Source organism: Callorhinchus milii, unplaced genomic scaffold (genome assembly GCF_018977255.1).
Source record: "Callorhinchus milii isolate IMCB2004 unplaced genomic scaffold, IMCB_Cmil_1.0 Scaffold2, whole genome shotgun sequence".
NCBI lineage: Eukaryota > Metazoa > Chordata > Chondrichthyes > Chimaeriformes > Callorhinchidae > Callorhinchus > Callorhinchus milii.
In genome coordinates, this window is record NW_024704743.1 from 20,501,328 (window position 1) to 20,519,581 (window position 18,254).

At 40.8% G+C, this 18,254-nt stretch overlaps 1 protein-coding gene across 4 annotated transcripts in view; it reads left to right on the plus strand.

The window, feature by feature from the left end:
• spag6 (sperm associated antigen 6) overlaps nt 1-14,479 on the plus strand; it is a 74,691-nt gene extending 60,212 nt beyond the window's left edge. For 3 of the 4 annotated variants that reach the window (XM_042345302.1, XM_042345303.1, XM_042345298.1), the window contains 2 exons: nt 10,783-10,928; nt 13,978-14,250. In XM_042345302.1, the coding sequence (XP_042201236.1) occupies nt 10,783-10,928; nt 13,978-14,044 (213 nt within the window). In that variant the 3' untranslated portion in view covers nt 14,045-14,250. 4 annotated transcript variants of the gene reach the window in all.
• Nucleotides 14,480-18,254: the final 3,775 nt, after the last annotated feature.

Below are 18,254 nucleotides of genomic sequence, written 5' to 3' on the forward strand. Positions count from 1 at the left end.
CTTTCCATTGGAGGTGATTTGAGTTTTGTTTTTAACAAAAAAATAATGTGGGCAGTAATCTGAAGTTCTGTTGTTTTAAGGTATGCCCTATGCTTATATCCCACAAGATCCCAATTGCACCCCCTATACCTTATAAGTGGTATCTCTCCATTAGTCTCCTGTGATTCAATATTTTGCTACATTGGGGGTGTGATTACAGGATAACACATGTCTGTTGGAGACCTAGTAGTCAATAATTCAAGTGAGTGCTAGACATATGTTGTTCTTCACAACGTAGCCTGTTACTCATCTCATTGAGGTGTTCATAAGGCTTCTATAACAGGTCTGTCCTTTTTTATTTTATACATTGGTGGGTGTCAAGGTTAATGTTGTTGGGTACAATCCATGTATTTAAGATGTGATAATATTTGCATTAAAGGACTAATGATTATAATGTGATCACTTAAAGTATATTGAATAATAAAGTTAAGTACAGTTAAATAGCAGAAAATACATATTATCCTTATATTTGTTTACAATAATTATAATCTTTGCATTTGATATAGCATCTTATCACATTGCCAAGACACCTCAAAGCACTTCACAGGATAATAATAATAATAATAATCCTTGCATTTGATATAGCGCTTTTCACGTCGGGAGGACGTCCCAAAGCGCTTCACAGAACACACTGTAAAGTGAATTGACTGTATATTTGTGGGCGAACGCGGCAGCCAATTTGTGTACAGCAATATCCTACAAATAACCATGGAGTGAATGACCAATTTTATTTGGGGGAATTGTTAGCCAGGACACTGGGAGAAACTCCCTTCTCTTTTTGGATTATACTGCTGCATCTTTATTGTCCACCTGGACAGGCAGACGGGACCTTGGTTTAATGTCTCATCTGAAGGACTGTATCTCCGACAATGCAGCACTTCATTGAAATGTCAGTCGTAAGTTCAAAAGCTCCGAAGTGGAACCTGAACCTACAACCTTCAGATTCAGAGGCAAGATTGCTACCAACTGAGCCAAGTTGACAGCTAAATGATTCCTTCTTTTATGGATCAGTCGCTACTGTGCCATTTATTATTAAACTATAATAATAATAATCCTTGCATTTGATATCGTGCTTTTCACATATTCTAGACGTCTCAAAGTGCTTCACAGCATATACTGTAAAGTGAATTGACTATATATTTGTGGGTGAACCGGAGTGTCCCACAATCAGTCGTGGATTGAAGTGACCAATTTTATTATTGTTTGTTTTCCTTGAGGGATTATTATCAGGAGTGTGGAGTTAGGAAACTTGCCCAAGGTTTGATTCTGACAGGAATCAAACCCAGTTCTCTCGCTTGCAAGGCGAGTGCTCTAACCGCTGAGCTAAAATAATAATAATGTAGCTACTCAATCCAAGACTTTTTGTGGGACACTGCTGTGTGCAATTGGCTGGCTTCTTTCGCCCACAAAATATGCAGAATATACTTTGCAGTATATTCTGTGAAGTTCTTTGAGAAGTCTCAAAGTTGTGATAAAGTGCTGTATCAAATGCAAGGATTATTATTATTATTGTAGACCTAATTCCAGGACTGATCCTTAGCCATGCTAAGTGACCTTAGATGTTGTAAAGGTGGGGTATACTATAGGATTCCTGGTGTTGGAAGCGGGCAAATCAGCCGTAGTTCATCCTGATGATTGCTATCCAGTGAGGTTTACTGGAAAGTACTGTATATAATAATAAAATAAATCCTTACATACGATATTGAGTCTTATCACGTCTTCAAGAAGTCTCAAAGCACTTCACAGAATATACTGTATAAATGAGAGGCAAGGAAAATTTGAGGATTAGCTCCAGTTACTGACACTAATTGTTTATGCCCATATATGAAGTAAGGAATGTTTGGGAAGGAATTAGAGGGCTGCTCATATCTGGAACCCATACAAAAATGACTGGAGGACATTTGAGGGAATAATTGATAATAATACAGAACTTGATGAAATATGCCACCAAACAACTGATACTACGGTATGCAATTGCAAAAATACTTTTTACAATTTTATATTCTGAAGATTGAAAGTTGTTGAACATTCAAGCTGTATATTATTTAATATTAAGAACATTGATGATATTCATATTTTATCCTGCTTCAGAAGATCTTAGTGGGATCTCCTTGGGGCTGAGCTGGCTCCAAGGTGATGGGTCTGGAAATGGAATGTTGGAATCAAGTCAGCTCTCTGTGGTGGTCTCGGTCATCTGGTTTCTGGGCCAGGGGAGTTTGCAGTACTCAAATGTACTGCTGATGACAGACCAGCCAGCCTGCTGCATTGGCACGACTTGCAGGAGTAGACATGTCAATGGGAGCAGGGATTCTTCCGACTCAGCTCCTGGTCCTAACTCAACAAGCAGCAAGAAGTTTGTAAGACAGAACTGTCAATGTCAAGCTATATGGTTTTAGTTGTTATACTCCAGCAGTACTCCAAAGAACATAATGGATTCCCCAAGCTTAGTTCTTGCTAACCTGTACCTAAATACTTTACAGAATTAGATAAGCAGGGTGCGTCCCTCCAGGGATAAAATATGCATTCCATCCAGAAACAGGGAAATTTCCAGGAAAAATAGATCTAATGCATGTGTAGAAGTCTTAGTCTGGTTTAGATACTGATGGGTTTCTGCTTGTGCCAGACACCAGTTGACAAAAAATCCGTATTTTACTAGAGGTATTAATATCCAGTTTTGACTTGCTTATTGTCTCAGTCTTCCTCATAAAGCAGTAACCTATTTCTTCTGGGACTTTGGCTAAGATGTGTGGAATATTAACTGAGTCATTATCATTTAATTAGGACTAATGTTAACAGAAGACTTGACTACATCTGCTGAAATCACTAAATTCCAGGACACTGAGCTAGCCTTACCTGAGGGCAAGCTGTGCAGCCACATATAGCCTTAGGTTAGGAAGGACTTCGCAGCATCTGTGATCCATCTTAAGTTCACCCACAAAAAAGGTTGCCCACATTTGGCTTTTAAACTTCAAAATCCTAAACTGAAACTTTTTCTCTAGGCCGCACAGTTAAATTGTAAATCTAAAAGTAAAGATCCTGCCTTTATAAAGGTTTAAAGACTTTTTACCAATAACTAATATGATTTCATGAACAAGGGCAAAATATAATCTTGCACACATGACTTCTGAATGCTTAAATCAGACACTCTGCGGTTATTTGCTGTTGATTGTAATAGACACTATCAATAGTATCAAATAGTAGAAATGAATTCCAATCAAACATATTACTTTATTTATTCAACACATTTTGCTAGCGAGCATCATAATCTTAGGCAGAAATCTTTTTAAAAAAAGAAAATTTTGTTAAAATAGCTTGCATTTCTTCTTAAAAGAAAAAAAGGGCACATACATTTTCAACATAATATATCAAACCAGATGTCAAACATATTACTTTGTTTACTCAGCACCATTTGCTAGCAACCATCATAATCTTAGGCTACTGCCTCAATGTGCAGAAAGCTTTTTTTTTAAAAAAGGATTACGTCAAAATAATGTAATTCTTGAAAGACAAATAGGCATTTACATCGTCACGACAATATATCAAACCAGATGTGGGCAGCTGAGGCAGAGAAAGGGAAAGATGGATTCAATAGCAAGGCTGAGTTTCAATCAGATTATTAAATGGAGAGGAGTAGTGGTATTAAGGTTGCCATTGAAATTCCTCTCTTTATAATTTTCAAATAATTTTAGGTACAAAGGGATCTTTAATGAGGTATTTCTAGTAAGACTGTAATCAAAGTCAGGCTAGCGTAGATTCTGTATTGTAACTGACTTGGTAAGAGTTTCTAACAGGAATCAACACCAACAACTTTCAATAATATAGCTCCTTCAGGCAGTTTGAGTCTGAGTGCTTAAACAGTGGTGGAGCTTGATGCTGAGCCGGGAAGAGAGGGGAGGTGATCATAGGCAAAATGAAAGAGTAAGGAGGATTGAGGCAGAGTTCCAAAGTTTCGGGTGATAGTGGCTAAAAAGCATGGCTGCTGATGATGGATTGGAGAGGACTAGGGATGTGTAGAAGGCATTTATTCCATAATTTTAAAAAATCCTGTTAGAAATTGTATATTTTTTTAAGACCCCATTGACAGCTGTGAGAAGTCATTTAAATTCAGTGTAAAGTCATTTAATGCCCTCTGATTGATTGATTGACAGACAGACAGACAGACAGACAGACAGACTGGATATACAGATATGAGATTGTATAATTTATTTCTTCTGTTTTCTTCCCTTTCCCTTAACTGAATGTGTTGAGTCTTACATGGGATATTGCTCCATAAGCAGCTGTTTGATTACCCAAACTACATCATCCAAATAGTCATTTTTCAGGTGTGAGCATAGCTATCAGCAAGCTACTTGAATTTGGGGCAGGGGATCACAGTCGAGTTTGTGTTCTCCCCGAATCTTCACACGTGTGTATTTTCCAGAAGGGTTCAGTAGATAGCGCTCAGAGTGAAAAGCTGTGGCAGATTTTTCTCTTCCCTCAACCAGCAATGCTAAGATCAATTGCAATTCCCTCCACAGGTGCTCCAGCTGAGATCAGCAAACTCAGCATAGGCTGGCAATTGAATCTCTGACCTTTTAGTGTGTACAGTTTAATGCTATGAGAGACAGTGTGTTTAACCACCAAGTCACCCCTCCAATGCACTTCTTATAGTGTAGATTTGCTTACTTTATATACAAAGCAGTTCCAACTCCTGGGAACAACAAGAAATAATGTACTCGATTTGTAATTACTGGGTTACATTAACTGAATGCTGGGCCCTCAATATTGAAATCCATAATATAATTTACAGTAGAACATGGTTTCGCTGATGTCTATTTATTCCATAACTGGACATGAGCCTGTGCGTTATCAGCAAAAAACTTGTACACGTATTCAAAGCTGCACACATTATTTCTAAGACCACATGGTTTCTAGGGATGTGCTAACAAACACACCTTCAGACATACCCACTAGCAGGGCTTTTTTTTGCTAGTACCAAAGGCAGGTCTTTATCATTTTACAGTATGTCGCAGCAATAGAGAGCGATAGAAAGTTAGAAAACCTCTTAAAAAGAGTCAGAAAAAGACAGAGAGAGAACGATACTTAGAGACAAAAAAACAAATTACATTTGTATAGCACCTTTCACGTTGGGAGGACATCCCAAGGCCCTGGATAGTCAACGATTTGCACCTGAGCTGGGGATTGGGATCAGGAGAGATGGAGGGCAAGGAAGGTGGGGGTAGGAGGGTGACCAGAGGTGTGATCGAAGAGGAAGGTATTGAGATGGGCCTTGAAGGAGACAAGGGAGGAAGCGAAGGGACTGTGGGATCGAGTTCCAAAGGACTTGGGGCAGAGAGGCTTAAGGCTCGACCACTGATGGGAGGGCAGGCCGGCCGGGGAGCAGGCTGGAGCCTGCTGAGCGGAGGAAGTGGACAGGCCGGTCTGGAGTTAGCAGGTCACAGAGGTAGGGAGGAGCAAATCCATGGAGGACTTTGAGAGTGAGGACGAGGATTTTGAACTCTATCCTCTGGGGGATGGGGAGCCATTGAAGTCGGGTGAGGATGGGTATGATGGGGTCACGGAGCTTGCTGCGGGAGAGGACATGAGCTGCAGAGTTCTGAATAATCTGCAGCTTGTGGAGGGAAGAGTTGGGAAGAGTAAAAGAGGCAGAGAGTCAAAGACGGGCTGCCATAGTTTGGTACCATAGTGAAAGTATAACTTCCACTAAACAATTGATCAATTGGCACTGAGGCCATTTTGTGTTTTGTCATGTCCAATTCTCCGCACCACATATGAGCCAGTCCAAAAATGTAGATTCGGTTCATTATTTTTTTGACTCTTAAGAGTCAGAATACCTCAGTATTGTAGGTTAATTAATAACTAAATGCTACAACAAAAGCAACTACATCTAGTGGAAAAGGGACAATATCAAGAATGCAGTTCTTCTGAAAGGCTGTTGGAAAACTATTGGAATCAGGAACTATGCCCACTTTCATACAAGTAGTTGCTTCCAGAACCTTTTCCAGTTAAATGTGAGCTTGAAACTTCACAGTGGCAAGGCTGAATGCCAAGCAAGGAGGAAGGGGACGGGGTGGTGGAGGTGACCATAAACACGGTTGAAGAGGTAGATTTTTAAGGCAAGATTTGAAAATAGGTAAGGAGTGGGCGAGATGGAGGGACAGAGTCAGGTTGGGGTATAATGGTTCGGTCACTAATTGTGGTGTGGATGGGGGGACTCGCAGCAGTTCTGTATTAGCTGAAGGCAGAGGACTAGGACCTGAGGAGATCAGAGAAATAGGGAGGTGCTAGGGCAGAAATGAATTTGTATATGAGGCCGAGGATTTTGAAGTCGATCAGTTCAGAGCCATGGAGTCAGTGGAGCCTGTGAGGATTAGGGTGATGGTCTTGCGGAGTTTGGTGCAGTTGAGGATGTGGGCGGCGGAGTTTGGGCTTAGGAGGATCTTAGGTGGATGATGAGATCATTAAGGGTTATGAAGAAAGAGCTGTAAAATGGGATTAATAATAAAAAAGGATGATTTAAAAATACATCTAGTAGTGACACAATAGCCCACAAGGCCTAAAAATTCCTGCCATAGGAACATTTCTGTGTTATTGTAATTCTGTGACAACCAATAACTACAGCATTAGGTTCAACTGAAAGATGCAGACCAATGTCATCTTGCGTTTAGGTGGTGAGTTTCTCTCTATTGGTGAGGAAGGAAATACTGGCAGGGAGAGAACTCTTTCCACAGTCTTCAAGAATGCCTCCTGCTAGGACAGCACAGGGCAACATTTTTGGCATCTGCACACTGTTGACATTATTTTTAAAAGCTGTTCATTCTCAGTGCCTCGGGTATTTTTACAAAGTGCTTTTCTTCACCTCAGGCAATTTTTCATTTACCCCAAATAATTGCTGAGAAAATAAATGTGCAAATTGATTAAAATATACATTCAGTGTACTTGAGGATCTTGTGAGTGATACAGAAAAAAGAGCCCCTACAACTAACAAGTGATATGACCAAAAAGTAAAAAAAATTCCGAATTGGAAAGATACCAGCATTACTTGAAAGTTGTTAATTTTCCAGATCAACAAATCAGGAAACAATTCCCCTTTGGTTAGTTGGCAAGTGGATTTTTCAGCTATTTATAAAAATACTCATTACCTGCATTAGCTATCCACTCAACCATATAAGCTGCATTGCTTTAAACACCTGTTTGTGGAATTTGTTCTAATCTTTGCGATCGCATTTGTCAATCTTGTATTAGGAGCCCAGTTGGTAGTTTAAAGGCAGGCCTGTATGGGGTAGAGGAGAAAATAGTAAATCAGTGTGTCTGTACATAGTTGAAATCGGATGTAGATGACACACAAATCTACTTCTTCTACTCCAGCTGCAACTCCAGATCCACCGATGTTCGCTCGGCTTGTCTTGCGATCATCGGGGCTTGGATAAGTGAACTTCCTACACCTAAATGTTGACACGTCAGAAGCCATACGTTGACAGGAGCCATACTCATTGGCTCCCGTCAACATCTTCTTTCCTGCGCCTCTGACCTCTTCAGTCTTCCTGGCCTACCCCTCAGACGTACCGAACTAGTGTGTAACCCACCATCAGGTTCGACCCACAGCTGTCCTTTGTTCCCTACATTTGGTTCCTGATCAGGACCGCCTTCCTTCACCAATGCCAAATTACCCGTTTCCAACCGTGCCTTACCACAGACACAGCTGAAAAACTTCTCCATGCGTCCATCACCTCACGACTCGACTTCTCAAATGGCCTCTTCGCTTGTGTCCCCAGCTCCACCGTGCACAGCATCCAGCTAATCCAAAACCACCGCCTGTATACTTACCCACACTAAACTCCATACTCCCATCACACCAGTTCTAGCCAGGCTCCACTGGCTCCCTATCGCCAAACAATTTCAGGATCCTCACACTTGTTTTTCAAATCCCTTCACGCCCTGAAACCTCCCTACCTCTCTGACCTGCTTTGCCTCCAACCCACTGCCTCCGCTGGACTGGCTCTGGCCTCCTTCATGTCTCTCGTGCCTTCCGTTCCACCACTGCGCTTTCAACCACTTCCCCTGTGCAACTGGAACGCTCTTCCTCTATCCCTCTGCCTTCCTTCCCCATCTTCAGGTCGAGCCTGAAAACTTTCCCCTTCAACTGTGCCCACCTCCCCCTCCCCTGATTTGGAGTCATGCTCTGCTACTGTCAAGCTCTCTGGGATGCTACCCTGTGTGAGGGGGGCTATATAAATACAAATGGTTGTTATTTAAATCAAAGATGAAATGCCCTAAGGACCAAACATGGGAATAGAATTCTTCCTTGTGTTTTTGATCTTAGAATACTTAACACATTATAGTTATTATGTTGAACGTGATTGGCTTGCAGAAATGTGAGCAACTGTTGCTTAAACTCCACACCTCCAATTGGCGGAATATTGCTCATTGGGAAGGGATGTGTGCCCGAGCTGAGGACAACAAGATGGCAATGCTCCCACGTATTTCATGCTGAGATATGTTGCCCACCAGGAAGCTCGCAGGGAGTTCCCGATACCTACAACCCACTTAGTAAGGGTTCCAATCTGCGTTGGTCGGATGTCAAATAACCATCCAATGACTATCCTCCTTAGAGGGTAGGTACGCCATAAGGCTCCAACGTGAGATGAACTGGCTCCAAGGTGAGATGTTTGGCAACAAATTATCGGAATCGAACCAGCCCTATGTGGCCTCTGTATTCCAGTTCCTGAGCCAGGGGCATCCCGTAGTATTTCAGGACACTACTGATGACAGCACGGCCAGTCTGCTCATCAATAGGACTTGGAAGGGCAGACCAGTTACTGGAGGCCGGGAATTATCCCAATAACTTCCTATTAACCCTGCAAGCCAAAGCCCTAACGGGTAAGGTGGTCATTGCTAGACAAGCAGCAGGAAAGCTTAACAGACAGTGCTACCGATGGCAAGCTATAAATTTCTGTGTATAGGTGGGATGCATGGAATTTTCAGCTTGGTTTGGATACTCTTAAGCACGGTGATGGGTTTCCGCATGTGTCAAGACACCCAGCTGACCAAAAAAAATAGTAAAAGTATGATAACATTTGTAGTCAAGGAACTATAGAGTTTTTAAAAGCATAAAATGTACAATCCTGCACTGTGGTAACTTTGTCACATACAAAGAGATGTACAGTCGTTAGGTTAATTAAATTGAGTCATCAATTCTGGCAGGTGTTTTAATTGATAAAGAAATTAATAATATATTTTCAATTGGCTAATTTTTGTTTGGGACCACACTACAGTTATTATAAAAAGAAAACTACAAACTAAGATTGGTTAAGTATTCCTTTTGATCCTTCTGATATCAAAGAAATGTGCAAGAGAATTTACTACACTGATTTGTGAAATCATTGCTGATGATTACACAATCCTGACATTGAAATAACTAGATTATAAGAATTTTTGAAGTAGTTCATGAAACACATCAACATTTTACTGTATTCATCTTCCCCAAAATGTTTAAGGTGGTTGGATCTGTGATGATCCTTATATTCTAATGGTGAATCGGAGGGGCTTCACAAAATATAATTGATTAGATTGTTGTTATTTTGGTAAATTTGTCAGCTAATCTGTGCCAGCAACATTTCCTAAACAATGAGATGAGCAGTCAATTATATGAATTTGGGTGTAAATTTGGATTAGAGGGAAATATAAATCAGAATAACTGGGAGAAAAGTTCCATGTAATTTATTTTGTATAAATGAACTTAAAGTTAGATAACTTAATTCTAAAGTTATATTTTTTTCCATTCAGGATAGCAATCGCTTTCTATTTTATTTTCTTCCTTTCCTAATTTAGTCTCTATATACTATCCATCACTAAAAATAAATTCATGACTGAGAGGTTTGGTGGACCATTTGCTTCCAGTTTTCTCTCAAAGCTATTCTGAAACTGACCACCGGGATAACAACCCTCTCCCTCCAGTTTCTCTGTGACAAGTTGCTGTTCTCTCCTCCCCTCCTGTCTGCCTTTTCTGCTCAGCAGGCTCCGGCCTGCTCCATGTCCCCTGCCCGGTCCACACCACCATCGGCAGTCCGGCCTTCAGCTTCTATGCTCCCACTGTTTGGAACTCCATCCCACAGTCCCTTCGCCTCGCTCCCTCCCTTGCTTCCTTCAAGGCACATCTCAAGACCCTCCTACCGTGTCTTCGGTCACCCTACTACCCCACCCTCCCTGCCCTCCACCCTTCCTGATCACAACCCCCTGCTCGGGTCCAAATCCCTGACTGTCCAACGCCTTGGGACGTTCTCCCGACGTGAAAGGGGCTTTTCAAATGTAATTTGTTGTTGTTGTCATCCTCGACTCAATACTTCCACACAGCAATATTACAGGAATCAGGAGCTCGTTGTTTTTTTTAAGGGATCACAAATGCACTGTGCTGTGCTAAATACTTGAGATCCATAACCCTATTGTTAACAAACTAATAGCAAACCAAGGTCCTTAGAAAACATTCAGTAAAAAAAAGGTCAACTAGTTAGTAGAAATATGATTTGAAAGAAGAATCAAGATATTACTTATTACTAGTAGTACTATGACATAAATGTTCATGTTCTATAATTCTTTTGAACAGACATGTTTTCAGAAGCAGAAGCACAGCTGCTTTTAAATGTACAGAATAAAATCTGACTTGTGGCAATGCACAATATTCCATTTATCTCTGATGGCTTGGGTAAAGTCTTGATATTTGAACATTTGTATTTTCTTTCCTAGGTCCTACCACATGATACCAAATCCCGGCGTCTTTTTGTCACTAGTGGTGGCCTGAAGAAACTTCAAGAAATTAAAGCTGAACCAGGTTCAGTTATGCAGGAATATATCAACGCCATTAACAACTGTTACCCTGAAGAGATTGTCAGGTAAAAATAGATTTTGTTCGGCCTAACCTTTTCCTTGGCAGAAGTACTGGTAATTGCTGTCAGAATTAACTTTGCATTTGGAGAATCTTTTCACAGTTTAAAAGGTAGTGATTGAAATTCCGTCACTTTTTGTTCCCAGTTTTTGTGACTGTTCAGCTGATGTTTACCAGCACCATGCTGTTGAGTCCTGATGGCATGAGGACTGTGGAACCCTCTGTTATATTGTTTACACCCAACATGTTATCTGTATCTGTTTTGGCACAGAACTACAACTATGATGTTTGTGGATGCCAAAGTGAAACATGGCAGTTAAGGCCAATAATACGAAGAAGGCAAAAGTAGAGCACCAGCAGTTTCAATAAGAGGCAGAGTTTGGTCAATTGAGTTACACCCACGTTGGCCCTGACGTAAAATGAGCCCTTCAGATTCACAATGCAAAGCATATTCTGATGTTCAGTTTCTAGAGTTAAGGTCATATCCAACTCTATAAACTTAATGTAGCCCCAGTGTTAGAGAACTGTGATTTTTTCTTTTCTGGTTGGTCTCCTATGTACACTTTGGGGGTATTCTAAACTAGGAAGAGACAAGCTCCCCACTTTCCAGATAAATATTACAATGCCTGTGTTTCTTCAAATCAAATTTCAGAATGCTAGACTTTGCAGCTCTGTCTCCATCTTTAATCTAAATTGTCCGGTTTTTACTTTTGATTCCTGATGCTGAATAGAATAGGAAAACATATTTTGTTTATTTATTTTAAACTTAATCTTTCTCATAACATTTTCTATTGTTAGTGCTCATGTTTCTCTTGAACAGTTCTCAAATATAATAGCGAGCAATATACAACCAGTATACATTATTGCTCACATTCTTTCAATTTTCAAAATCATACTTTATTCAGTTTTATTATTTCGTCTTTCTTTTGTTCAATTAAGTCTCAGGTGAAAAAAAAGTAGATTTAACCCAGTATGGATTGTAACAAATACATTCAGACGTGAAGGAGCCATAACTCGCACCTTCACGTCAAGTTACAGATGGGGCCTAAATATCGGAAACATAAACTGTTAAAATACATTGAACTAGAGGATGGACTTGTCAGCTTCATCCATAGTCTGTCGACAAGGCTCAGAACTGAAAAGAGAAGCCAAAGAAAAGGAAATAATGGGAGTTCTCCTTAGGTTAGGACTAGGTTATAGAAAAGCATCTGAAGTTACGATGCAACTTTCATTTGCAGTTCTCCTGCTCTGGAGCTATCATTTGGGAATTTTGAGATTGCAGTTCTACATGAAATTAAACAGAAATCCCAGAAAAAATGTCTGGGCATGTTTAAAAAGAGCATGTCAGTATTGCAGTAACACAATATATTTGACCTTCATTTGTTGTGCCTTCTATCTCCATCTCCATCCTAAGTTCCCACTCATTTATTTTACGCTAGAGGCAACAAGTGAGAACAGGTATTTTTTCAACACAAATTTGGAGCGAGCATCACTCTCCAGGCCACTTTCTGAATGGCATCAGCTGAGGTCTAGGAGCACATTGCCTTTGCATATTCTCTTTTTCCAATACTGTATGGAAAAGGTGGAACCTAGAACAACTGGAATAGGCCATTTGGTTTATCAATCCTGTCCTACCACTTTCCAAGATTGTGTCCGATCTACAACTCAATTCTCCCTCTCTGCGCTCTCTCCATATCGCTTGATACCCCATGTCTATCAAGCATATATCAATTTGCCTTTTAATTGATTCTGCCACCACTGCCCTTTGGGGGAGTGAATTCCACACTCCCACCACCTGCTGTGTGAAAAATGCTTCCTTATTTCATTTCTAAATGGGTTAGCCTCAAGTTTAAAACTATGGCCTCCTGTCCTCAATTCTCTCGCCAGTGGAAAGAGTAGCTTACTATTTAGTTGGTCAAATCCCTTCATAATTGTACATACCGCATTCAGATCACCCCTCAATCTCCTGAACTCAGAAATAAGACAAGAAAAGCTTTGAAAAAGATGGAGTGGCAAATAAAAAGGGCCTTATTTTTCAAGGAAGCAATGTGCATAATTGTTCTGGAGGAATAAGCCAGGTAAAAGAGCAGTCCCAATCCTCCAACCCGCTACCTTAAACTGGACTTTACACCTAACGAAAAATTTATTTAAAGTGGCATTCACCTATTAATTACATTTTTGTTAACCTGAAGTGATCTTACTCAGTGAATGAACACTTTTAAGTACCAGCAGCTTGTGTGGAAATTCTACCTGAATTAGAACATAAGTCATAAGTTATTCAAATATTCAGTTGAAGGTACATGCTTTTGTTTATTGTGTGGTATAGTGCTACAAACCTACTAGTACATAGCATGTCGTGAAAATAGAATCCCCTTTTCATTTCCCACCTGATTATAGCAATTAATACTACAGTGCCCAATTTGATCGTATATTACTTTGTAGGTAGTTTTCATTAAAGATTTATGAAGTCATTTTTTGCTGAGCACAGGCCCCGTATTTTATGTCTAATGTGTACAATGTGCTTGTGGTGGGTATTACCATAAGATGAGACTCTAAGTCCCCTATTGGCCACTGAGGAAATTTTTTAATTTTACCTTGCAATGTATTCTCCCCCATTAATCAAGCTACTGAGCTAGGTAAATGATTGTTTTAAAAATTGATTTGCTATAGTAACTGTATAATTTCTGCTAAATTATCATTCAAAAAAACGACAATACCTCTAATAGCAAATGTCATCTTTAAGGACTCCCTACATCCTAGCATCATATACATGGAACAGCATAACCTTTAGCATTCCGGGTTCACCAATGTACATGATCTGTGGTGACAGTCTTTTAGTTAATAGGATATTTTACCAAGTTTTTGCTATGGAATAATATTGTGAAAGTGTTCCACAGATTACCTGAAGATGGTTGAGAACATTTCATACCAATGCCTTTTGTTTTGAATATTTTGACAATTTCCTCCGAACAAAACCTCTCATGTCTTGACTGTGAAGCAAAGTTCACATGCTGTTACCCCTGTGTTTAACCACTGGATATGTGTTCATTTTTCAGGTACTACTCTCCTGGATATTCAGATGCATTATTGGAAAGAGTGGAAAACTACCAACCAATTCCTTGAGCCACTCACTAGTACCTTTCAAGCTAAAACACATATATTTGGTTACTACTCTGTTAAAACCTTGTGAAGTATCTAACATTTTTACTAACATTTCCCCGATAGTTTGCAGTAACTACTACTATTACTTACTATTCAGATTATTTTAATGTTTAAAGCAAGTCCATCTGAAATCAAGTTATCATCCAAATAAATGCCCTTATTTTAAACACTTGTACTGTATAATTTGCATTCCATAGCAATTAATACCATAGTGCCTAATTGCCCCCAATTTAATCGTATATTACTTTGCAGGAAATTTTTCATTAAAGGTTTATGAAGTCATTTTTTACTGAGCACAGGCCGTGTATTTTATGTATAATGTGCAATTTTAAATTCCTAGATGTGACACTCTGATACACATATTATTATTCAGCAATAAACAAGAAAACTTTGGTTTAAAAATAAATGGTTTGATGGAATCATTGTAGTTCAGCAAAGTAATTAAATTTACTAGGAAATCCAATCAACTATTCTTTGCTGCTTCCATTAGTCATCACTAGTCATCTGGAAGAGAGCAGGTACACACTCAGTATTCATGTAATTCAGTCAACAAAATCAATTACTTCAAAAAATGATGCAGTTCAGATCAGTAGAAATGTACCCAATTGGATACACAATCAATTCACTTTCCAGTAGATTCTGTGAAGCACTTTGAGACGTCTCACTGACATGAGAAGGCACTATATCAAATGCAAGGTTTGTTGTTGTTATTATTAATTTGGAAAAATGCTGCAGGTCTGCTTATTGTGAAAATTATGGTTGATTTCTAACATTGAGATCCTTTAATAATGCAGCCAGACCTACAATCCGCACTCCTGGAGCAAGTGGCAAAATAGTTATTGGGTTGTTGGCTGGAAACCACCATCAGCTTAACATTGGGCTGTTAATGTCAGGGATTTTGAATAAGTATTCTTTTTTGTAGCTTGTAGCTGCTCGAAATACAGATTTTCCATTTTCGGGTGATGTTTAGGGGCCACTTAACACATATTTCAATCTATATTTTTATGAGGCAATTCGCAAAATCCGGTCGCCACTTGACCACCTGCCTCGGTTGCGGTTTATACCCTCTTCCCCCCCCCCCCCCCAGCAACGTTACAATTAACTCCTGCTAAGGGCAAACCGTAGGACGTATACAAAGCCTCATTCATAATATATTTTTTCTCTTGGAAAAAAAACGTTATTACAGCTGGCGGTTGAGAAAACAAGATGTGCTACCTGAGTTCAGTGGCTTTTGGCGCAGTTCTTACTCGCCTCCATGTGAAATTCCAATCTGTTGCCTGTGGATAAACTATACCGTAGTGTCTAAACACGCGAGAGGCACATTGGGTTATATGGTTAACCAATAAAGTCGAGTCATAATATTATTTCGGGGGCCGATGTGGGTCGTTTTCAAGAGTTGTTCGCATTCGACCTTTCACAACATCGAATTTGTAATCCTTTTTGAACGGGTGGGGGGTTTGAGGGGGTGAGAGGGGTGAGAGGTGGGGGTGAGAGGGGTGAGGGGTGGGGGTGAGAGGGGTGGGGGTGAGGGGGATCAGTGTACAATAACATCACCTGAATCCAACATTACAAGATTAAAGGAAACGTGTGTAGGAACTGCGTTAAGTCTTTCGATCGAGGTCAGTGTTTTGGAGACACTGTGTGTGTGTGTGTGTGTACAGGTTTCGGTTCCTGTTTTGTTTCACTTTTTTGTTTCTTTTTTTTTTGCTGAAACCCAAAGCCTGGGTAGGCCGACGTGTCCTTTCTCAGCAGCCGTTCAGATCGCTTGTAACTTCTAGAAAATCAAATGCAAACCTTGGTTTCAGCTCAGACAATACTGAGGGCTTTCGATTTTTTTTGTGTGTGGAAACCAAGGCGATCAAACACACACACACACACACACTCGTTACACTCGACCACCACTGACTGGTTGCTGTAGCCTCGGGGAGCAAAAAGCGGTCTTGTTTCAGTGTGATCCAGAACCCCCCAAAAAAACATTATGGGTTAATTTTTTTATGTATATGTATTGACGATGGGGTTCATTCTGGAGGAAAGTGTGCAGATTGAAAGGGCGATGGACGTGTGCGTGTATGTGTGTGGTGTGTGTGTGCGTATGTGTGTGGTGTGTGTGTATGTGTGTGGTGTGAGTGTATGTGTGTGGTGTGTGTGTGTGTGTGTGTAGTGTGTGTGTGTGTCAGGTGTTTTTTTCTCGAAGGTGAAAGGCTGGATTAAAGTGCAGGTATCTGCAGATCGCCACGCTGTTACACCACAGCTTGTGAGAGTCGCTCGGTTCCTCTTATCGAACAAAGCCATCCTTGTGTGTGACTGAAATAAACTGTGAGAGAGGGAGAGAGAGGGAGAGGGAGGGAGAGCTTTCTCTCCCTCTGTCTCTCTCTCTCTCTCTCCCTCACCCCCCACCCTCCTCTCCCTCTCTCTCTTTACTGCCGATCGCTGTAATCCTGTGCAAATCTGCCCTCCACCCCCCCCCCCCAAAAAAAAATCAATCATCTAACTCAAATTAAAACCTCTCTCGCCCTCTCTGGCTCTCCCCTTTCTCCCCCGGAGAGGCTCGACCCCAGACCCTCACCCTGACAGACCGACGCGGACACTGAGGACCGGGAGCACCCGATCGCTGCGCAGTTCCCACTTGCGGGCAGAGCTGCGGGTTTGCCGCTGGTTGGATGCTCTCTCCGCTATTGTGGAAACGTCGCAGAAAAAGCCAAGACAGGGGGAGGGGGGGGGAAAAAAGCCCCGATTTAAGGTGGATTTGTGCAGGAGGCAGCTTCCCGGATTCCCTGGCACCCCGGAACCTCTCTCCCTAACGTATCTATTCATATGCGCCTTTCCAACCGATCGCAGTTCAACCCCGTCCCGGAATCCCCACCTAAAGTGTTGCAAATTCACCCACGGTCTCAGCTTTATACCGACCATGTCCGGGTCTCGGCAGCTTTGCATTGGACAGAATAGAGCAATCCGGCATCATCAACACGTGTATTCATTTTTTTTTCCAAAAACAATGCACCATCTTCTGATATTTAGACAGTAAAAATTGCTGCTTGCGAGCATCTCACATCATCTTGTTCTCCTAATAACAAGACTTCACTTAATGAGCACCCCAGGCTGACTGTGCAGTGCAGCAAGCTGTGTGGCAGTCAGACACCTTTATGTTGTACCTCATTATTGGGTTACATTAGGTTAGTTGTGTGATAAACACAGTATAAGGAATTACCTAACACTGGACATGACACGTCAACCGGGTATGACTCGTGTCATATAGCGATTTAACTATTTTAAACCCAAGTACTTGTTTTGAATACATTCTAACATTTCTGGTCAAACAGATTAAATCCGAGTTACAGGTTTAACGCGCACAGGGCGAAGCCATCTCACCAGAAACCCAATCATTCACAACATCAGAAATGTATTGGTGGTGAGGAGAGTTAACGCCGTGTGCAATGTGCTCACTTTGGGGGTCTGAGCCACCCAACCGCACACCACAAATATGCACTGAGCCCACGACCACCATCGTTATTAATTATTTACTTATTTTATTCCCGAGCGCTTGTGCTTACGTTGCATTGTGCCAGAGGAGAGGGATCTGAGTATGTATAGAGATATATATGGTCCATTCGGATCCATGTTAGATTATTAACGTTTGACTAAACAGAACGGGTTTGCCAGTTCCGTGGGCTTTCCTTTCCTCTAAATCATTGTGCCTGGGGTAAAGTTTCACTCACTGAAAGTTATCTTTCTTCTCCCAGATCCCAGTTTGCAGAGACTGACTATTGCAGACAGGACTGAACACAGACAGTGCCATTGATCACAAACCATAACCTTCAATAAACTCTTTGAGGTGATTATTAAAGCTCCAGAGAGCAAAACACATTTGATTTCTTTAAACACTTGTTTTGATGGAAATCAACGTTAATCACTGGCTCTAAAACAAACTCCGACTTCTCTCCAGTACCGATAATAAGTGTTTTCACTTATTTTTAAAAAAAATATATAAAGGAATTTATCATTTTGTTTTTGGTGCGTTTTGATCAATGTGCGACAGAAACAATTTCTTCAGTGTTTAATATTTCGGCTTCTATGCCTAACTCTGATTTAGTTTTCTTTTACTGTATTGATATTCTGCACATTATTATTCTATTACAGGCCCCAGAGGGAAAGCTTCTCCTTACAACCGCAG